The sequence below is a fragment of the Ziziphus jujuba genome, chromosome 9, assembly GCF_031755915.1.
Source record: "Ziziphus jujuba cultivar Dongzao chromosome 9, ASM3175591v1".
NCBI classification, from domain to species: domain Eukaryota; kingdom Viridiplantae; phylum Streptophyta; class Magnoliopsida; order Rosales; family Rhamnaceae; genus Ziziphus; species Ziziphus jujuba.
Window position 1 is genome coordinate 3,269,977 of NC_083387.1, and position 22,013 is coordinate 3,291,989.

A 22,013-nucleotide genomic window follows, 5' to 3' on the forward strand; every position below is an offset into this window, starting at 1 on the left:
ATTTTCCTTCAAATTAAATAAAAACCATGTGGATGTTTTGGTAATTTTATATCTATTCAACCAAAATCTCCATTTTTTTTAAATAAAAAAAATGGAATATCTCATGCTTTCATACAACTAAAAAAAAAAAGAGACGGGTAAAAGTATAATTTTCTTGGAAGCAAAAAAAAGAAAAGTACAATTTTTTTTCTGTAATTAGAGTGAAAAATCACGGAAAAAAAAAAAAGAAGAAGGGGAAAATAAGAAAAAATTCAGGAAAAATAAACGACAAAGCATTAATTTCAATTTAATGAAAATGTGTCTCCGCCCACTTTATTTGTTTTCTATCCCCTATTTGACAGTTTGCTAAAGTTGAAATGGAGCACCAAATCACTGCATAAAAAGAACACACACACCAAAAACAAACAGAGAAAGTGAAAGGGGGCGATACAACAGAGAGATCTGATCAAATATGGGGTGAGACAGAAAAAAAAGCAAAAAGCAGCTGAAGTTGCTGCCAATCTAAAGCAATAACCAATAATAAAATTAAAGTTTTAATTTTTCTCTGTAAGTTTTTTTTTTGGTTTCCTCCATAATTATTTTCTTGATACTTTTAGTTGTTGTTTTCACTGTTTCTTTTTGGAAAAATTCATGCCCATGTGTGCTAGTTTTCAAGGAACCATGTTTTTGGTGTTTCTTTGAATTTGATCATCAGGTGCATCACTCTGTTTTTGATTTTTGGTTTCTGGTTAATTTTCGTATTTTATATTGATCAATGAAAATTTTAAATTATATATATATATATATGTATGTATGTGTATATTTTCCCAAGTGGTTTGTAGTTGATCACGTTTCTGCTTCTTCCATATTCATGACTCTGAACTTGCGTTGTCTAAACGCTGGTTAAAAAAAAAAAAAAAAGCGTGAATTTTATTTTATTACTACTTTTTTTTTTACCAAATTTTGATCATTTTCCTTCATGAATTGTCATAGAGCAGATAATTTTTTAAAAATGTTAACTTTCGAATAATTTCTGGACCTGATTGCAATTACTCGGGTCCTTTTTGATCTTTCCCTATGGCTCTTTTTTTTAAACAAAAAATAATAATAATAACTTGTTTTATAGTTCTCATTCATCTGAAATTGAATTGCTGATTTTGATCCCAGGTATAAGCAGCTAGAGACAGATAGCTTCAATCTGCTGAGAATTTCCAGATTGCGTAGTTCACATCGACATTTTTCTGGTTCTGGATTGAATTTGTTGCCTAAGTTTAAAATCTTTTTGGCTGGTCGATCGGAGTGTTGAGAAGATCTGAATAGAGCGTAATTGTGTTGCTGCCGGAGCTATGGCCACTGTGTCCCAAGGAGATACTAGACGAATGTATTCTTGGTGGTGGGACAGCCACATAAGTCCAAAGAATTCAAAATGGCTTCAGGAAAATCTTACTGGTATATTTCTTGATAGTTTTGCTGCTTTTGTTTGATAAATTGACTTTGATCCTCCTGAAATCTACTGCATTTAGTGTCCTTGGAGTTTAAATTTTACAATTTCGTTACTCTATTTGGTCATGGGATACTGGAGTTGTTGTGTTATAGTTTACTAGTTGTTGTGTTGTTCCTCCATTTGTTGTGCTCACATACTAATGGCTTTATCATTCCAAATAAAAGTAATTAAAACCTTCATTTTAATTTTGGTCTTTGATCTTTCTTCTATCAGTTTGGCTTACATGGCTAATTGCTATTGCTTCATCACTCAACTCTCAAGTGTATTGGTGAAAACGTTTTTCAGTTTCTGATTACTTCTTAAAAATTAGAAGAGTTGCCCTTCTTATGTATTACTTATTGATAACTTCCCCAAAATAAATGGAATTTAATCCGAGAGCATTACAGTGGAAATGTGTTCAGTTTTAGGCCTCCAATTGAAAGTTAATTCAAACTTGCTTTGGAGCACGTGCTTAAACGTGTAATTGCTTTTGGTTGCATCGATAAACTTATATTGACATAAATATATGTGGAGAATTTGCAGACCTCAATAGATGTAAAATTTATTGGCTACATAAATTAGCCGAATGCTTTTTTGGAGTTAGCAATTTGAAGGTAAATTACTGTATCAGGAAATTTGTTTTAATTAAATCCTTTAAGGAATGATCCAAATGTTGCTAAAGGATTGTGGTCTTACTAATTTTAATTGATTAACGTAGTGACCCTAACTTGTATAGAGTACAATATTTTGCGATTCCATCTTATGGGTTGCTTTGACTTTTTTGCTTTGTGTTTTACCGTGCTAATTTTTTTTTTCCCCCTCTCTCCCTTTACATGCATGTTGCCTATTAATTGTGTTGATTTCTTTGATGCTTGAGCAGATATGGACTCCAAAATCAAACAAATGATCAAGCTCCTTGAACAAGATGCAGACTCCTTTGCGAGGAGGGCAGAGATGTATTACAAGAAACGCCCAGAGCTTATGAAATTGGTTGAAGAATTCTACCGAGCATATCGTGCATTAGCTGAAAGGTACGATCATGCAACTGGAGCTCTTCGCCAGGCTCATCGGACAATGGCAGCAGCATTTCCTAACCATGTTCCCCTGGTTCTGATGGATGAATCACCTTCTACTTCAGCCAGTGAGGCAGATCCTCATACACCTGAGATGCCACACCCTATGCGTGCATTTTTGGACCCTGATGAACTGCAAAAGGATATGCTGGGAATCTCATCATCCCATTTTCATGCTCTCAAGAGGAATGGAGCTTTTACTGAAGAATCTGAATCTGTAAGCAGAAAGGGTTTGAAGCAGCTCAATGATTTGTTTGGGTCTGGAGAAGCAGTAACCCATTCTAAGTTTGCAGAAGGGCGGGCAAGAAAAGGCCTCAATTTTCATGATGTGGAGGAAAGAGACCAAAATGTCCAACATAATGGCAGCCATGATATCCATGCTCGAGCTTTTGACTCTGATCGAGTAGATAAAGCTGAGACAGAAATTTTGAACTTAAAGAAGGCCCTTGCTAAATTAGAAACTGAAAAGGAAGCTGGCTTACTTCAGTACCAAAAGAGTCTGGAGAGGTTGTCTAATCTGGAGTCTGAAGTCTCTCGTGCACAAGAGGATTCCAAGGGACTAAATGAACGAGCCAGCAATGCTGAAGCTGAGGTTCAAAATTTGAAGGAAGCCCTTACCAGATTACAGGCAGAAAGGGAATCTAGTCTTCTCCAATACCAGCAGTGCTTAGACAAAATATCCAATTTGGAGAAGAGTATCAGTTCTGCCCAAAAGGATGCTGGAGAGCTTAATGAACGTGCCAAGAAAGCTGAAACTGAAGCTGAAACTCTGAAGCAACACCTTGCTAGCATGGTAGCTGAAAAAGAAGCTACACTTGTACAATTGGAACAAAACGTAGAGATGATATCCAATCTGGAGAATAAGATATTGCAAGCCGAGGAGAATGCTAGAAGGATTAGTGAACGAGCTGATAAAGCTGAACGTGAAGTTGAAACCTTGAACCACGCAATTGTTAAATTAACCGAAGAGAAGGAAGCTGCTGCTCTCCAGTACCAACAGTGCTTAGAGATGATTTCTAATCTGGAGCAGAAACTCTCTTCTGCACAGGAGGAGGCTCAAAGACTGAATTCTGAGATAGAAAATGGGGTTGCAAAGTTGAAGGGTGCTGAAGAAAGGTGTCTTCTGTTGGAAAAATCAAAAGAGACTCTGCAGTTTGAGTTGGATTCGTTAGTGCTGAAGGTGGGATCTCAAGGTGAAGAACTTACAGAGAAGCAGAAGGAGCTGGGTAGACTCTGGACTTGTGTGCAAGAAGAGAGGATGCGATTCATGGAGGCCGAAACTGCTTTCCAAACATTGCAGCACTTGCATTCTCAGTCTCAGGAAGAACTGAGATCTTTGGTTGCAGAGCTTAAGAATAGGGCTGAAGTTCTACAGGACATGGAGACTTGTAAGCAGGCTTTAGAGAATGAAGTCCAAATAGTCAAGGAGGAAAACAAGAATCTGAATAAGCTCAATGTATCTTCTGCTTTGTCAATAAAAAATCTACAAGATGAGATCTTGAACTTGAGAGAGACTATAAAGAAACTTGAAGAGGAGGTGGAACTTCGTGTCGACCAGCGAAATGCTCTTCAACAAGAGATATACTGTCTGAAAGAGGAACTGAATGACCTGAACAAGAAACATCAGACTATGCTTGAGCAGGTGGAGTCAGTTGGCTTTGATCCTGAATGCTTTGGTTCATCTGTGAAGGAATTGCAAGATGAAAACTCAAAGTTAAAGGAGATCTGCGAGGCCGATAGAAGTGAGAAAGTATCTCTTTTGGAAAAATTAGAAATCATGGAGAAGCTACTGGAGAAAAATGCCCTTTTGGAGAACTCCCTTGCTGATTTGAATGTTGAGTTAGAAGAGGTTAGAAGCAAGGTAAAGGCTTTGGAAGATTGCTGCCAGTCTTTTGTAGAAGAAAATTCCAGTCTTGTTTCTGTGAAGACCAACCTGATTTCTCAGTTACAGATTACAACCGAGAATTTAGGGAAACTGTCAGAGAAAAACAATGTTTTGGAAAATTCTCTTTTTGATGCAAATGCTGAACTGGAAGGATTGAAGGTGAAGTCAAAGAGCTTAGAAGATTCATGTCTGTTCCTTGATGATGAGAAGTCTGGTCTCATTACTGAGAGAGAAAGTTTACTTTCTCATCTGGACATTACTCAACAAAGACTGGAAGATATGGGTAGTAGATATGCGGAATTAGAAAATAAACTATCTGGTCTTGAAAAGGAGAGAGACTCTGCACTGCACATAATAGAAGAGCTACGTGCATCCTTAGATGTTGAAAAGCAAGAACATGCCAGTTTTGCTAAGTTGAGTGAAAGCCAGTTGGCTGGTATGGAAATGCAGCTATGTCGTTTACAAGAAGAGGGACTGTGCAGGAAGAAGGAATATGAAGAGGAACAAGACAAAGCTCTTAGTGCACAGATTGAAATCTTAATTTTGCAGAAATGCATAGAAGACCTTAAAGAAAAGAATTTCTCTCTCTTCATTGAGCATCAGAAGCTCTTGGAGGCATTCCAAAAGTCGAATAAACTAATTTCTGTACTGGAGCATGCAAATATTGACCAACGGGAGAAGGTTGAGTCCTTTTCTGAGCAAAATAAATTACTAAGGGAGGGGCTTTATCAGATGTTGAAAATGTTTGACATTGATGCGAACCATGGGTGTACATATAGGTTAGAGCAAGACCAGGGACTTTTGAACCTTCTACTTGTCAAACTCAAGGAGAGAAATGAATCTCTCTTTAGAGGCCGTGATGAAAATCAACAGTTGGTAATTGAGAATTCAATTCTTCTGACACTGCTTGGGCAACTCAGATTAGAGGGGACCAATCTTATGTCAGAAAAAAATACTCTTAATCAAGAGTTCAGGATCCAGTCTGACCAGCTTTTACTGTTGCAGTGTGAGACCCAAACACTTTGCCAGATGAATGAAGAGTTGAGGTTGAAAGTAGTGAAGGGAGAGCAGAACGAGGAAGTATTGATGGCGAACATAGAAAATCTGCATTGGAAGCTGTTAGACTCACAAGGGGCCTACCAGAATCTGAAGGAAGAGAATTACAAAGTACTTGAAGAGAAAAGATCCTTGAAGAAGGTAGTGTCAGAGTTGGAAGAAGAAAAGCGTTGCCTAGAAGAGGAAATCAATGCCATGTTTGGTGAAACAATATTTCATGGTAACCTTTCCCTAGTTTACAATGAGATCCTTTGCAAAAAAGCAATGGAACTTGAAGAGCTCAGTGAAAAATTGAATAAACTTCATCTTGGTAATGTTGACCTTGAGAAGAAGGTGAAAGTATTGGATGGTAAATTAGCAGATTCACAAGTTGAGAATGCACATCTCAAGGAGTGTTTGAATAAGTCAGACAATGAACTGAAAGAATCTGAAGGGGCCTATGAGAATCTGAAGGAAGAGAATTGCAAAGTACTTGAAGAGAAAAGATCCTTGAAGAAGGTAGTGTCAGAGTTGGAAGACAAAAAACGTTACCTAGAAGAGGAAATCAGTGCCATCTTTGGTGAAACAATATTTCATGGTAACCTGTCCCTGGTTTTCAATGACATCATTTATGAAAAAGCAATGGAACTTGAAGAGCTCAGTGAAAAATTGAATAAGCTTCATCTTTGTAATGTTGATCTTGAGAAGAAGGTGAAAATATTGGAGGGAAAATTAGCAGATTTACAAGTTGAGAATGTGCATCTCAAGGAGTCTTTGAATAAGTCGGACAATGAAATGAATAAAGTTAAATCTGTTAACGATCATTTAAATGGTGAAATCACCAATTCAAAGGATCTGTTGGCTCTAAATGAAAATGAGACTCAACTATGGGAGACTCAGGCTACTTTATTCTTTGGTGAATTGCAGAGCTCCTCCATCTGTGAAGCATTGCTTGAAGGAAAGTTCAATGAGCTCATTCAAGCATATGAGAACCTTGAAAACAGAAGCAATTCCCAAAATGTTGAGATTAAACTGCTGAAAGAAAAGGTTAGCACATTGGAAGATGCTAATGGAGGACTACGAGCTCTGTTGGCCATGTACATGCCAGCTATAAACTCCTTGAAGGATTGTATGGCTTCTCTTGAGAAGCATGCACCAACGCAATCAGAATCTTGTAAACTTGAAAATGAAGAATCAAAGGTAATTTCTAATTCTTCATATTGCACTTGCTATTCAAATTTAAGCTATGTTTGTGAGTTTGGATCTGTAATTTTCTGTAGCCAAACAATGAAAATTAGATCCTTTTTTTTTTTAATTTTTTTTTTTTAGTTTAAATTCCAAACATAGCTTAAAGAGGTAATTTTCTTACAAACTCAATGATGCAATTCTAAGTGTAATATGACATGTGGTTCTGGATAACATTCTCTATTGACAATTTGTATTTCATTTTTATCTAGGATGCTCGATTGATGACCTTGCCTTCTGAATTTTGTGAAAGAGACGAAGATCATGTTGGCATGCAACCAGATGGTATTTCAGACTTGCAGGATATGCAAAGTAGGATTAAAGCTATTGAGAAGGCAGTAGTAGAAAAAGAAAGGCTTGTGTTGCTGGAAAACTTAAATGCAACTACCAAACTAGATGCTGCAATTAGAGAGATTGAAGAGCTAAAAATTGGAAGCTGCAACTCGATTCAAGAAAATGGTCATCCCAGCCAACATGCTACTGCAATTAAGGATGAGGAGGAATTAGGGCACGGGCTTAACAACAATCTGAAACTGCAGAGACGGAAGCGTGAAATCTCTGGATCAGGAAATGAAGTTCTGACAAAGGACATTGTTCTTGATCACATATCAGAGAGTTCATCCTACGGGATAAGCAAGAGAGAAACTGCAGATGCTGACAATCAGATGCTTGAGCTGTGGGAAACCACTGAACAGGATGGCAGTATTGACTTGACAGTTGGCAAGGCTCAGAAGTTGGCTGGTGCACAAACTGACCACCATCAAATTGAAGCGGTCAAAGAACAGAGGAGTGCACATCCTTCTATGGAATCACTGATTGAGAAAGAACTGAGCGTGGACAAGTTAGAGATCTCTAAGAGATTTACAGAGCCACGTCAAGAAGGGAACAAGAAAAAGATTCTTGAAAGACTAGATTCTGATGCGCAGAAATTGGCAAACCTTCAGATAACCATACAAGATTTGAAAAGAAAGGTGGAGATTAATGAGAAGAACAAAAAGGGCAAAGGCATTGAATATGATACTGTGAAGGGGCAGCTGGAAGAAGCTGAGGAGACAATCACCAAGTTGTGTGATGTTAATCGTAAATTGATTAACAGTGTTGAAGATGGTTCTCTGCCCTCTGATGGAGGATCTGCAAGGGTGTCAGATGAAAGCGGGAGTGTCCGAAGGAGGAGAATTTCAGAACAGGCAAGAAGAGGATCTGAAAAAATTGGACGTTTGCAACTGGAGGTGCAGAAGTTACAATTTTTGTTACTGAAACTTGATGGAGAAAGAGAAAATAGAGGAAGGACTAGAATCACAGAGCGAAAAACAAGAGTTCTTTTGCGGGACTATCTCTACGGTGGTGTTGTTAGAACCGGTAAAAAACACAAGAAAGCACCCTTCTGTGCATGTGTTCAGCCCCCAACTAAGGGAGATTAAAACAACAACTTTTGCATCGGCACTTAAGTTTAAAATTAATGAGACATTTCTGTCATGTATAAATTTTCTTTCTTATAGTCGTATAGACACATTTTGCCTTTTAATAGTGACAATCAGTTTTTCCTTAGTTTTGAGATTCTGCTGTACATGAACAGGCCTATCTACTAATTAAAGGAAGCCCAATCTCGTCAATTTCTTATTAACATTATTTGTTTTGCGTTTTCTCGAATAAAGAATAAGGTCTTTTTACAGGAAACCATTTTTAAAGAGTTGCCAACACCTTAATCTCGTGCATTCGGTGATGCCCCTATGAGCCATTGATGATTTTTTTGATACTATATTTTTCCACCTAATAGATCAAGGAAACTTTAGAATATGGCTTGTACAACAAAAAAAAGTGGAAGCATTATCATATATATTGAGAACTTTCTTCTCTTTGGGTTACAAAAAATTAATCTTAAAACTATCCTTCTGCAAACGCGATTGCAAGCCAATACTGAAGAGCAAACGGGACAACTGTATGTGCCTACGAAACCAATTGACACTGAAAACAAGGAACAGTGATGTCAACAAATATTCTCATTTCTCCTAGATACAAGGTACCAATCTAAAACAGATCAAGAGAATAAAAATAAGAAGAATAACAAAAATTTGAAGTAAATCATTTTCCTTTTCCAAAAAATTTAGAACTTCGGTGAAGCACTCTGCTTGCTATGTTGTCAGTGCTTTGGCTATATTTTCCCGGGCAGTCCTCCCCATCGGATCAACTTGCTTACAGGACTGTTCTCTGTATCCTGAGTCGTGATGTCCAGATAAAGCAACATCTGGATGTAATTTATCTCCAGTGTCTATAATTATATTGTGAAGTAAACAACATACCAAAATAATGCTTGGCAATTTCCGTTTATCAGGTCTCCACATAACCTTGTTAAGGATTCTCCAACTGCCCTTTAACTGCGAGAATGCTCTCACAGCAAGCAATCTTGCAGCCTCATGCATTGCATTAAATGCGGACAAGGAAGTTGAGAGGCCATTATTCTCATAAGGAGTTATGAGCCAGGAAAGAAGAGGATAACCAAGCCCACCAACTATATATTCTCTAATCTTCATTCCTCCAGATAAAGTTCTTACATTTCCATTTAAACGTTCTTCACTGTCACAGAGCTTGAAGAATCCTGAGCACTTCAATAATCTAGACACAGTCATGCCACCTGGCCAACCAGTCACAATATCAAGAAATCTCATCTCATGGTCAACAATTCCCTGCAAGAGCATGCTGTAGTTGTTCTCTGGGTCGCACCAATCATCCGAAGTTTGAACAGTAGGAAGGGTCATAATGATATGTGTTGCATCTATGGCACCACAGCAATTGGGCAACCCGAAGGAAGCTTCAAGTTTGGACTTGATTTCTTCCATCCTACTGGAATCAGGCCACTTGAGATGGTGTCTGGCACGCTCCTCCAATGCTTCGATGAACCTCCAAGTCACCTGAGAAACTGTAGACTGACCAACACCAAAGGCAGCTCCAACTGACACTTGGGACTCACCAGATGCCAACCTTCTGAGGGCGATTGCAACCTGTTTCTCAACACTGAGAAGCCTTCCTTCAATATTGATGAGCCCTGATGGTGGTCTTGACACAAGATCTTCTCTTACCAGGGAACATATATACTCAAAAGTCTGTTTTGAGACCCTAAAGAAATACTTAAATCCTTCTGCTTCATCAGTAGGAACCGTAGAACCTGCAAGTTTGAGCTACATTGCTGAGAAAACATAAAAAGTTGAATTTCATGGGAGGATAAACAAGAAAAATCAATTTTTGTTTGTCCCAAAAAAGAAACACAAATCTGCCTTTTGTATTCGTTTGTGTCGCAAATTTCAATTTTGCAAAGGTCAACTTGTCAACAACTTAAGGGAACCCAGATGCATCATTCTTCTAACAATCAAATCTCACCTTTTGTTGTTCTTGTTCAGTATGTAATTTTGTTCATCACAAAATAAGAACTTGAGGTTTATACCACATTTTGCTTGTGTAGCACGACTATTAAAAAAGCCTCCTTTTTTCACTCCAGTAAGACAAGTTATCCCATCCCTCAAAACGAAAATAAGTTTTCACTAATCAAAACTGATTCTCCTTCTCTCCTTTTAACCAAAATTCTGCCAGTTTTCCTCTTCCCCTTAGAACTCAAATAAAACAGCTGCAAGAGCTAGTTTTCTTGTAACGGCGACCATAAACATGCCTCGCAAAGCTACAGAGGACCCATTTAATATCTTCTTTTTTCTACCAAATCAAGATGTCTTCCATGGTAAACACTCTTCTCCAACTGATCTCCCAAAAAACATCCTTATAAGAACAGTCAAAAAGCAGAAACCTTGACTATTTGACAGGATCATTGCAGCTTGCGTTTAGTCAATACCTCCTCTTTAACATCGATTTACAAAGTGAATATTTATATATATATATAGATATAAGAGCGAAAAACACCAGGGACTGCCATATTCTGAAATGTCATCTTTTCACCCATTTTTTCATTGTCTGCATTCTCAGTGTTTTTGATAAATTCGTCTTCTTTAAGTTCTAATTACGAATATCATTACCGAAATTAACATAACAGAGAAAAAGGAAATCCACTATCAACCATTTGCGTCTGTTTATAATAACAATAAAAAAAAATATAAAAAAAATACCCAACACTAGGACTAGCAGGATTTAGATTCCTCTGAAAAAAAAAAACCAAAAAAAAAAAAAAAAAGAGAAGGAAAAGGGGAAAAGAGAAGAGATGAACCTGAAATGGAGGAATTCTTGACCCAGAAACTATCCCACCAGTCGGAATCGATGGCTTTGGGTTCCAAAGGAACGACGCTCATGGTTTTGCTCTTGTTCAATTTTCTGCTTTCTTTTTTCTTCTTCTTCGATTTCTTCGGAGGCGCCATCACACAATAACCCAAAAAAAAAAAAAGTATTTATTTTACCTTTTAAGGCTTTACCCACCCACTGTCATCGACGATTTTGATCTGCAACTCTTCTCTTACTACTCTTCTACTGCTCACTGCGACGCAAATGTAGAGCCCAGATTGTTCCAGTAAATCGGATTATTTGGTTTCCACAGTTATCGAGTCTATGGTGCGTACATCGCTATGTTTTTATCATACGCTAAATATTATCACAGTATTTACCACGATTTCTTAAAATCACATCGTCTTTATAATTTCATCACAATTATCTTCCGCTTCATTATTAAATGTCTTGAATATTAGTTGAATAAGCCCAATCAATGATTATGTAGATTAATTAAATTTAATTTTATTAATTAAATATATCTGACTTAGCCTTTCGAGCTCAGGTCGGGTCGTATCGTAGCCTCGCGGGTACTACTATTGAAAATCTCCATACGACAGTCCGTTTGCTCTGTTCTGCCAGCCACTGTACTTTATGAGAAACACACACCCCAAAAACAGAAAAAGGATGCATCCAAGGATGCGAATAGAAAGAAACTTTTTTTTTTTTTTTTTTTTCTTCTTCTTCTTCTTCTTCCTTCATCTATTTAAAAATGAAAAACAATTGAGATCATAAAATATATAAAATAAAAAAAATAAAAAAAACCAAAAACAAAATGTGAAAAAGGAAAAAAGCTTCAATGCATTAGGTGGGTATCCTGACATGGTCCTTCCTTGGTCCTCTGTTTCTAAAAGTATTGAAAATTATGAGAGAGTACCTTAATTACTTATTAATAAATAAAAAAATGTTGCTTTAAGAACTATAATATATTTTACCCTTAGAAATTCTGTTTCCCCTTTAATTGTCCAAGTTTGTTGTTTGATTATAATTTGCAGTGGCTTTGCAAAACCTACGAACTACCGATTTGTGTCATTGATTGATTGAGAAAATGGCAATCGCTAATGGAAATTTTTGCTCCAAACATACTCTCCATTTGGAATTTCATTGACTAATATACAATTTACAAATTACATAATGTTGGAAGAAGAAAAATACTTCCAACTCAACCATGGACCTTACTTCATATTAAAGAGACTCATTGATTTTTGGATTTTGATCCATCAATGAGTCCCGTATACATATATATATATATATATATTGCACTCTCTTGAAGTAATTTAAAAAGTTAGAGTGAATGGATGCTGGTCGAACTCAGATGATAAAAAGTCTCAAACGTTGTTCCATGTCCCAGTTGATTCATCTTTGGCAGGGTTGGGTTTGCAGGTTTGAAGCATGAAGTTGCAGGCTCCAACAGCCTCTGCAACCGTTAGATAAATCCATTGCTGTCCTATCTTTTCTATCAAATCAGACTTGTTCAGCTTCTTCATCACTTCCCCACCAGGATTGACCAATACAAGCTATATATATATATATATCCCAAAACAAACAAATCACAGATTAATTAACTGAACCACTAATTTGAACATTGTATTTAACAAAGATATATATGGACAAGTACAAATATATATATATATATATATACGTATAAGTACCTGTAGACCTCTTCTTTCAATAATCTTCTTGACCTCATCCATCATGCTTATCCCACTTGTGTCTATGTTACCAACAGCTGTGAAACCATAATAGATCAGAGTCAGAGCTTGGGTTATGGAATTTTAATTTCTCTTCCAAAAAGGGAATGGAAAACCACATATAGTTTTAAAACACTCACCAGTCATATCCAATATCACATATTGTAAGGTGGTTTCCCCTGAAGATTTTATCCTATCTTCCTCGTCATCAATCCACCTTGTGATCCTGTAAACAAGCAGTGGTAAATCAAGGTGAGTATCGAATCGATCTTTATAAAGTCCATTTGTAAATTCATTGGTATTGTAGGTATTAGAATATGCATATGCATACCTTTCTCTTAAGTAGTTGGAGTTGGCAAAGTAAATGGGAGCATCAATCTCAAGTATGAGAACTCCAGGAACACTGCTTGCTTTCTGATATTGTTCAACATTTCTGTATACATTGGAATTGGGAAGGTTACCAAGAATAAAGGTTCTAGGCCTTGCAACAAAAAGAAGCACCCTTAGCAAAGATATGGCAACCTGCATCAAAAGAATTTTCGTTGGTTGGATTAAATTTTGAAAGAAAAATTGGAGAAATGATTGATAAAAATAAGTATTAAGGATATGTTTGGATATTGATCATACCGCAAGGACTAAACCAATTTCGACGCTGCCAAAAACCACACTAACATAGGCACTCATGCACACAACGAAGTCGAACTTGTCAACTTTCCAAAGGTGCATGGCAGCTTCATAATCAATGAGGCCCAGCATTGCAGATATAATGATGGCTGAAAGAACAACCAGTGGAGTGTAATGGAATAAGGGTGTGAGGAATAGCAAAGTGAACATGACGGCAATTGCCATGACGATGTTTGACACTGCCGTTTTGCATCCTGCATTGTAGTTCACCGCAGATCTCGAAAAAGGCCCTGTAATTTCAATTTCAATGTCAATTACCCCATCAATGGAGAAGCACAAGCCTAGTTGATTACTAGCTTGGCAAAACGTGGAATGATAAAAGGGTGATTAATTATGTTATATAGGATTAGTACCAGTGGTGAGGTAGCAAGAAGTGAATGATCCAACAATGTTCATCGTCCCAAAAGCAATCATCTCTTTGTTTCCATCAATATGGTAGTTCTTGAACATGGAAAAGCTTCTCCCTACTGCTATACCCTCCTGTAAATCATATTACCCAATTTGCATAAGCTAAAACTTAAGTTAAAATAATAATAAAATTAAAAATTAAAAAAAACAATTAATTATAATATTAGCAAACAGACAACCAATTCATTGAGATTCTCAAAGGAACAGTTCATGTGTAATTGTCATTCAGGGGTTGCGAAGTAATACCAATCGGTTCTTCATTTTAAAATAAGGAAAAAAATAATAATAATAATCAAATTGTATGAGTTTGGTGTAAGTTTCTTTTTTTCTAAAGTACATGAATTTGGACTAAACATGGTCTTTAATAAAGTACTAAATAAATTAAAAGTCTATGACTATTAGCAACCACCAACTGTTTGAAAATTTTTGGTGAGGGTCGTCAAAAAGAAGTATAAAGAAAAATATTATAATATTTTAATCATGGGTTTCAAACTCATGGACATTTAAATTCCTTTTGCCTATTAATCTAATTCCAAATTCTTGTCAGATTCTAACAGTGGGTGTTAATAGTCAATAGGGGATGCAAATAGTTTTAAAAAAAAAAGAAAAAAAAAAAGAAAAAGAAAAGAAAAGATGAAGATGCTTACAGCGAGAGCAATAACACCCGTGACAATGCCAGTTTTAATAGCAGTTGTCAGATGAGGCGGAACCAATACAAGATCCGTGATGGACAGTGGATTCAGCCCCTTCTTCAAGTTTCCTATCTGTATAATTTACACCACCATGTAGCCAATCAAAACCCCAATATTATATCAAATAAATAATAAAATAAAAATAAAAATAGATGATTGTCAGTTTGCCACACCAATCAGAAGATTGAGAACCGTCCAATGATGCGCATGGGATACGCTTGGGTCCCAACCAAACCAGTACACAGTGCAATTATTGGTGGGGGCCCAATTAAGGTGAACAATAATTCTACGATTGGTCCATTGGGCAAATACCCAAAAAAAGGCCTACACACATGAAAGTTCTAGACTTGGACTGATCACTCTTGTCGTGGTCCACTCTAATGCTAATTTTGGACTGTTTATCACCACTGGGTCACATTTGGTCCCTAATCTCTATCATGTCTTTGTGGGTGTGAGTGAGAAAGAAGCAGAGAATATTTTATAAAAATAAAAATAAAAAAAATTCAGAAACTTACAACTTGAACGCCATGTTTCTCGGCATGAGTGAGATAAACCAGAAGGCTTCCCAAGATAACTGACGTTAATGGTGCCATGGCTGATATCCAAAAGAACCTTGGCCTTTTCTTGCTCTGCATGTATAGTGACAAACATGTATTAATTAAATGCATGCATACCAAATTATTATATACATTATTATTATAATCGAGGCATGAAAATTAGCATTATTTTGATTGCCTTTTCGTGCTTCCAAAACGAAATACTTGCCGCTAGAAACAAACAACGTTTTACTTTGTTTCCATTTGTTTATACTACTATTATAAAATGTTGTTGATTAGATGCAGCAAAGTGAACGAAGATGGATAGGACTTTGGTAATCAATCATTTTTCAAAATTTTGCCTTGTTTAATATGAAGTGGGAGCAGGTTAATTAACTAGGGTTGAAACAAGACTTTTTCACATGTTTACAAGAAAACGTATATAAAAACATTAATTAGTAGTTGATTCCTTCCCAAGAAAGAGAGAAAAAAAATTAGTTTTTTTAAAAGAAAAAGAAAAGGCCTAATCAGATGCTAAATGAAATGGAATTATACCCTGTGTACAATATTTATGCTAAGTCGGTGTTAATACCGAACATGTGGCTGGTATATACACTGGCGATATGATAGGATTATAGAATAAGTATCTGAAATTAATTTAAGTAGGGAAAATTTAAGATTTGGCAACAAATATAAATGGGTTCGGTTCACTTTTTTTTTTATATTATTTATCCAAAATAAAACCGGTTCGATATTCACTTACGAAGTGTCTGGTTATCAGGAGGAAGAAAAGAAAACCACATCCTAGAACTCCACTTTCCCATCTCCACTGCAACAACCATCAATAAATACCATTAATTAATTAGTATAATTAATATATTAATACAGCAAAAATCTAAGCAAATTATTGAACTTCTAGTAAGTAAACTTTAACTTATCCAATTAAACATTTCTTGCTTAGTTTTCCTTACATGTTTCTAGATTGATTCATCAACCACATTAACTTTCCAAAGCAATACAATAAAAGGTATTAGAAAATGACCGAAACCAAATATTCAATACAATCAATAAATTCTGTGCAGTCACATCTGTGCGTAATACTAATACCCCTAACATTACGTTTCTTATACGCTCTCAAAGTTATGGAAATGATTGAGAGATCCAATAAAATTATAGACCTTTAATCATTGGAATCAAACTAAATTAAGCTGATTTAATTTAAGTTCACATGTCACATGGCATATAATTAAGTAATTAGAACTATTAGATATGATAGGATAATATACTAGTTTAATTAATTAATTAAACAATTAATTTAGATATATTAACAATTTAGCTCAAAATATTAACAGATTTGATCCAATGATAAAATTATTGAAAATACACTTTAATTTCAAGTTAAAATCTAATTTTAATGAAAATCCTCCTTCCCCAAGATGTAAGAATAATAATAATAATAATAATAATAATTTAGCTCGAGGAAAAGGACAATTACCTCATGCGTTTGGCTAAAGACAGAGCGCATGACAGACACAACATCTGTGCCATGAGTGAAATGATCGAGCCCAAGAATTCCTTTAAGCTGTTGCAGGCACACAACAGTGGCTGCTCCTGCCATGAACCCTACTATTGTTGCATGTGATAAGAAATCCACGATAAACCCTAGCCTGAAACCAATCAAAAGCCCCCAGCTTTGATATTTAGAAGATATACATGGGAAAAAAAAAATGTATATATATATATATATATATATATATAATTTATTAAATTAAATTAATTTTTTAAAAAACTCTTGGTCCTTTATCTCCTTATCCGACCGTTTGCCGAGTGAAAGCAATGGATAAATCACAATCTATGTAGATCTGTTGTTAGAAGACAGTTTTAATTTCGTTTACAAAAATGGCCATTTGTGAATCTCAAGACAAAAATTAAACAAGACAAAAAAACACCAAAATTAGTTCAAACTGTTCCTTTAAGCACATTTTGTCAACATTTTTAAGTTCCTGTTTAACAAAAACGACGTTTGTCTGATTCTTGTTGTGACTATTTTAAACAAGTGTTTTTCAAACTAATTGTCGCACAGTTTAGTTACCATCATCACCAAAAGAAAAAAGTTAATAAAACAAAAAGAATATATTTATAATTCACTGTTTAATATGTCTTTAATTGCTGACCTTAACAAGCCCAGGGCAGCTTCAAATACTCCGGCGAAGAATGTCGCTGTAAAAGCAAGGTGAAGATAAAGTGAGGGGTTCTCAGCAGCATTAACCTCGTTCCCAAGCATGGAAGCTGTGAGAAGTGAAGCCACGGCCACAGTTCCGACGGCCAAATCTCTTGAGCTTCCCATCATGGCATATACCAAAGGTGGAACAAAGCTTGAATCTGCATACATTTTCAACACAAACCCATCCATAAATGTAAATGTTTTTGTATGTATATATCATCTTTTCAGTAGGCGTTGGTCGCTCAAATTATGTTATGATAGGAGGCTGACGCCCACTGTAATCAGTAATAGGATGCTAACGCTAAATATAATCTGGGCGACAACCTCTAAGTAGAATATAAAATTATATTTGACACTCACATAGGCCAAGGATTGGCGGCAAGTTAGCTAGCTTGGCATAACTAATCCCCTGAGGGATGGCAAGACTGGCGATGGTGATGCCGGCGATAAGATCAGCTTTGAAGAACTGAAGAGTGTAACGAGGAGCCCATTCAAGGAATGGCAAGAAATACTGGAGGCCCAAGATGAATTTTCTAGAAGCGGGTTGGTTCTTAAACTGCCTCAGTGGGTCGTCAGGGAAGAAAGTCTCTTTGAGAGAGTACTGAAATGTTTTGATAAAGGGTTGCGGTGGTGGAATCTCCACCCGGTGGGAAATCCCCTCATTTTCCGACGGGTATACAAGGTCGGCGTTACCCATGGTTATATGGTTTTTTTTTTTTTTTTTCCTCCTGTTTTACTGAGAAATAAAACTATATAATATATGGAAATGGGATATTCGGTACCAAAAACGGAGGAAATGAAAAGTATAGTAAAGTAAAGTTGGGAAAAGTTGGGTGAGAATATAAGGAGAAGTGGAAGAACTAGAAGTTGGAGGTGATGAGCAACTGAGAGTGATGACCATGGATTTATATAAAGTGGGACTTGCTTGGGGATGGTTTACTTTGGGATTCTATTTTTATTATTTTTTATTTTTATTTTTTTAAAACTTTTAAATCGTTGAGTGCTTGAAGGGGCCCACAAATATTAATATGTATATAGAATTGAAGAGGGACACGTTCGCTGGGATTTCAATTTTATTAGCTGCCCACCTCGTGCTTTTTTTCTTTTGTTCATTTATGAAAAATTCCTTTTTCATGAGAGAAGGCAAAATCCTGGAAGCTCACGTATTTTTTTATTTTTTTTAGTTTTAATTTTCAAGAATGGAAGCAGGCAGAGGTAGGGGCATGAGCCTAGATTCCACTCTGGCATCATTGGCATGTGAAGTGGAGAACTCTTATTGGGCCAGGCAGTAAATGGGAGCATGAGTTTGACACGTGGTTGGGCCTCTAATTGTGACCATTATGTTCTGGTATATTAGAGCGAAAATCATGATCAGAAAGGTCAAAATATATGCAAGAAAGGGCAGGTTGGCTTGAGCTGATCATGTTTGTTAGTGTGTTAAATTGTTAACTAGATTTAGCAAGAAAACCTGTCACCGTGCCTAACGTTGCCCCATTTTCAATGAGTCAAAACCATCAAAATTGGCCAAAAGTTATCATTAAAATTTCACTTTGAACTCCTCTTTGTCGATGTCCATATCCCGTACCGTATGTAGACTTATCTTGATGACATAATCAATTAATCTTTCTTTTTTGAGCTAATTGCATAGCTCATTCACTGCTCTCACTCATCACCATTCTTTCCTAATTTTCCCTCTTTCTTTGTCAGTTTCACAGCCCCCACTTTTAGTGCATATCGCCATATCCTTGATTTTCTACGTACATATAATTATATCTCCATAATTTGTATGAAAGCATAATTAATAATCTCAAAACCCAATTTTTTTCTCAAAATTTTTTTAATCAAGAAATGTGGAGATTTGAATTAACAATCATAATTTTAATTTATATATAATTCAGTTATAAAATGAGATCATATAATGGAAAAAAATATATATATATATTTTTATATTTTATTTAATATTTTTTATTCGTAAAAACGATAAAGCGGTAAGTATGTTGCCCTTCTGAATGTCTTAGAAGATTGTAATACGTAAAGGAAATTAGTCATTAGCAAATATATTTTTATATTTTATTTAATATTTTTTATTCGTAAAAACGATAAAGCAGTAAGTATGTTGCCCTTCTGAATGTCTTAGAAGATTGTAATACGTAAAGGAAATTAGTCATTAGCAAAAGTACTAAACCATTTTGACATTTACTTAGAACCATAAAACGTTTACCGGCTCTCACTCTCTCTCTCTAAATCAAATCAAATCAAAAATCGGAAATTCGTGAGTCAAACTTGTAACGCCTATGAAGACATGCTTACGGCAAAAAATTAAAAACGCTTGACGTGTCCCTGCCGACCACTTTGACCAAACCACTCTCTCAAAATAAGGTGTATAACCCGCCTATATCTCCAGACACGTGTCAAACACATGAGGTAATTAAAAAGCAGCACTTTGTGATTCTTGTACGCAAATAATCGAAGAAGAAATAAATACATGTATTTTTTTTAATTTAATTTTGAGATTTATCATTATATGAACAATTACATGTTTGATAATTTATCACTATGGCCTATAGCATAAAATATGCTTAGAAAAAAAATAGTTTTTGAAAACTTTTGATGGCACTACCTCACCTCACCTATCGCAGAGTCTATTATCAAAAAATATTATGAGGACTAGCTAACTACCGCTATTGAAAATTAATCTCAATTATACTAATAATACTATTTGGTTGCAATACTAGTTACAGGGACATGAATTCATCTTTTTGTTCAATAAATTGATTAGCTCGAGAACATCCCGTGATCAGTGCAACTGTCTCATTAAGAGAATAATTAACAAATATATATATATATATATAAATGGCTAGCATAAAAAGTCAATATCAAGAATATTAGGGAGACATGCATGCTTATGAGTTATGACCATCTGAGAGATTTTTTTTTTATTTTTTTTGGTCCTTAACCGAGGGATTTTTTTTTTTTACTCTGGTTTTCAAACTAAATTTTGTTGCCCCAATACTTTTTTGATTAACAAAAAGAATTACAGTCTGTGGAATTCTAGATGTGTGAATTTTTGTCATGTGAGCTATAAACGTTTGTTGGGAATGTATATAACGAATTATTCATGCATATTTATATATATATATATATAATTACTTTGGAGAAATCAAATTTGAATGTTAGTGACAGTATATTTCACGGGTATGAGGCTATATCCCACAAGACAAAGTGGGACAACTAAGTATATCTAAAGTACACCTAATTAAATTCACCAAAAACAAAAAAAGAACACCTAATTAAAGATCTATACTCACCTAAGGTTATATCTGGTAGTTCACTTGACACAATGACGAAATGACCCTTTCGGTGTTGCATCAAAATGGGATAATAGAAAGGATAAAAGTGTCATGTACTAGTCTTATAATGTATGGGAGGATGTATTTAATTTATGTATGGATGAATAATTGAAGTGGATAAGCCTAACAAATAAAACAAAACAAGAGGAAGAATTGGTTTAGATGTCCTTTTGACCAAATTATAAAATGAATAAGTAATTAAACTAATAACCAACAGGTGATATTGAATAAATTTTGTGGTTGAAGTTATAAACTCTGTTTTCAAACAGGGAGTATCTTGATCTATGTTCGTCGGCAATCATCGGACATGCCAAATTACTAACTGGCTGTTTCATGTTTTTTCTTGAGCTGGCCTTTCAGTACATATAGATCTGTAACTTTATATATTTCTACTTGCCCGTACACGGACACTGTATATAATACAATTTGCTTCAAAACCTTGGGAACGTGCATACAGACTGTTTTTTTTTTTATTTTTTTATTTTTATTTTTATTTTATATATATATATATTTTTTTTATTTCTTGAAATAATAATAAAGTGAAAGTAAAAATTGGGGGAAAAAACAAGCCATATATGCTTCATTGTTTCTGAACCCAAATCCAATCCCACTTAAAATGGAATACGAAGATTCTTATACATGTTTATAGCATTAGTGAATTATTTTATATTATTTTGGGTTAAAAAAGTGAAACTTTTTTAAATTTTATAGTACTGAGTGGATTCAGAACTCAGCAATCCAGCACTTGTTTGTAAAACTCTTTTTTTTTTTTTTTCCTTTCTTCTCGCTCACGTGCCAATTTCTATGAGAAGAAAAAGCACAAAAAAAAAAAAAAAAAAAAGGAAGAAGGGAAATAACGATGTTGTTGTTGTTGTTGTTGTTTTTTTTTTTTGCCTCCACGCGTGCCACCCATTTTCATTTATTAATTTTCGAAATCAATTTTATTATCATTTGGATGAGGGCACAGTGCCTTATGGCTTTATTCTAGAGAGAGGCGTTGACCTAAGGACCGCCCAAACTGTGCGTACGTAGAGGTCCGGAAGCTTGTAGATGACAGATTCCCTAGCTGTGTCTAGCTATTGCCCTTTGAATTAAAGGGCACTTCCCATTACCATATTTAACACATGCTTTTGTTCCCACTATTTTTATGGTTTTGAGCCGCAAATATCGGGTTCATGGTCATACTCATTTAAAAAAATAACGCAAAAAGTAATACAAATAATTTCAAATACAGAGACAATAATATATTAAGAGCAACTTTGCATATAGAAGAAATTAAGAAAATTTATAATTTATAATCATACGTGCATATTTATAAATTGATTAGGACTACATATTATTTAAATTAAGGTTAGTTAATTATGGATTATTTTAAATGAGATTGGTTTATTAAATGATTAGAGAGGATAAAAAAATTAGTTAGAGTATAATGAAAAAATAAAAATTGATAACATGTATACAAACGTGC

The 22,013-nt window shown here is 35.3% G+C and overlaps 3 protein-coding genes across 5 annotated transcripts; 1 reads left to right on the plus strand and 2 right to left on the minus strand.

Moving 5' to 3' along the window:
• The first annotated feature begins 301 nt into the window (after positions 1-301).
• LOC107426393 (protein NETWORKED 1D) lies at positions 302-8,248 on the plus strand. Of its 3 annotated transcripts, none has more exons than XM_016036563.4 (4): positions 302-456; positions 1,147-1,428; positions 2,343-6,655; positions 6,913-8,248. In XM_016036563.4, the coding sequence occupies exons 2-4, from the start codon at positions 1,326-1,328 to the stop codon at positions 8,119-8,121; spliced, it is 5,625 nt and encodes a 1,874-aa protein (XP_015892049.3). In that variant the 5' UTR covers positions 302-456; positions 1,147-1,325; the 3' UTR covers positions 8,122-8,248. The 3 variants fall into 3 exon arrangements, with proteins under 3 accessions (XP_015892049.3, XP_015892048.3, XP_048336650.2); XM_016036562.4 differs by having other exon boundaries at positions 320-546; XM_048480693.2 differs by lacking the exon at positions 302-456 and adding an exon at positions 566-694.
• On the minus strand, positions 8,212-11,562 carry LOC107426394 (protein ANTAGONIST OF LIKE HETEROCHROMATIN PROTEIN 1). Its single transcript, XM_016036565.4, has 2 exons — positions 10,908-11,562; positions 8,212-9,863 (listed from the first exon to the last, which is right to left on the minus strand). Exons 1-2 carry the CDS (start codon positions 11,053-11,055, stop codon positions 8,833-8,835), a joined length of 1,179 nt encoding a protein of 392 aa, XP_015892051.1. The 5' UTR covers positions 11,056-11,562; the 3' UTR covers positions 8,212-8,832.
• Positions 11,563-12,028: 466 nt separating this feature from the next.
• On the minus strand, positions 12,029-18,085 carry LOC107426387 (sulfate transporter 3.1-like). Its single transcript, XM_048480694.2, has 12 exons — positions 17,556-18,085; positions 17,146-17,353; positions 16,467-16,638; positions 15,735-15,800; positions 14,951-15,064; positions 14,391-14,507; positions 13,689-13,815; positions 13,279-13,565; positions 12,983-13,173; positions 12,792-12,877; positions 12,613-12,689; positions 12,029-12,477 (listed from the first exon to the last, which is right to left on the minus strand). The coding sequence occupies exons 1-12, from the start codon at positions 17,890-17,892 to the stop codon at positions 12,289-12,291; spliced, it is 1,971 nt and encodes a 656-aa protein (XP_048336651.2). The 5' UTR covers positions 17,893-18,085; the 3' UTR covers positions 12,029-12,288.
• Between the last annotated feature and the right edge of the window lie 3,928 nt (positions 18,086-22,013).

Excerpts from the sequence above, each read along its gene's own strand:
- LOC107426394 (XM_016036565.4), bottom strand. The coding sequence starts at position 11,055 with ATGGCGCCTCCGAAGAAATCGAAGAAGAAGAAAAAAGAAAGCAGAAAA. Across the intron at positions 9,864-10,907 it reads CAAGAATTCCTCCATTTCAG|GTTCTACGGTTCCTACTGAT; the intron begins GTTCATCTCTTC and ends TCAAACTTGCAG.
- LOC107426387 (XM_048480694.2), bottom strand. The coding sequence starts at position 17,892 with ATGGGTAACGCCGACCTTGTATACCCGTCGGAAAATGAGGGGATTTCC. Across the intron at positions 17,354-17,555 it reads GCCGCCAATCCTTGGCCTAT|ATTCAAGCTTTGTTCCACCT; the intron begins GTGAGTGTCAAA and ends AAATGTATGCAG. Across the intron at positions 13,816-14,390 it reads CGGGTGTTATTGCTCTCGCT|GAGGGTATAGCAGTAGGGAG; the intron begins GTAAGCATCTTC and ends TATGATTTACAG.
- LOC107426393 (XM_016036563.4), top strand. The coding sequence starts at position 1,326 with ATGGCCACTGTGTCCCAAGGAGATACTAGACGAATGTATTCTTGGTGG. Across the intron at positions 1,429-2,342 it reads GCTTCAGGAAAATCTTACTG|ATATGGACTCCAAAATCAAA; the intron begins GTATATTTCTTG and ends ATGCTTGAGCAG. Across the intron at positions 6,656-6,912 it reads TTGAAAATGAAGAATCAAAG|GATGCTCGATTGATGACCTT; the intron begins GTAATTTCTAAT and ends ATTTTTATCTAG.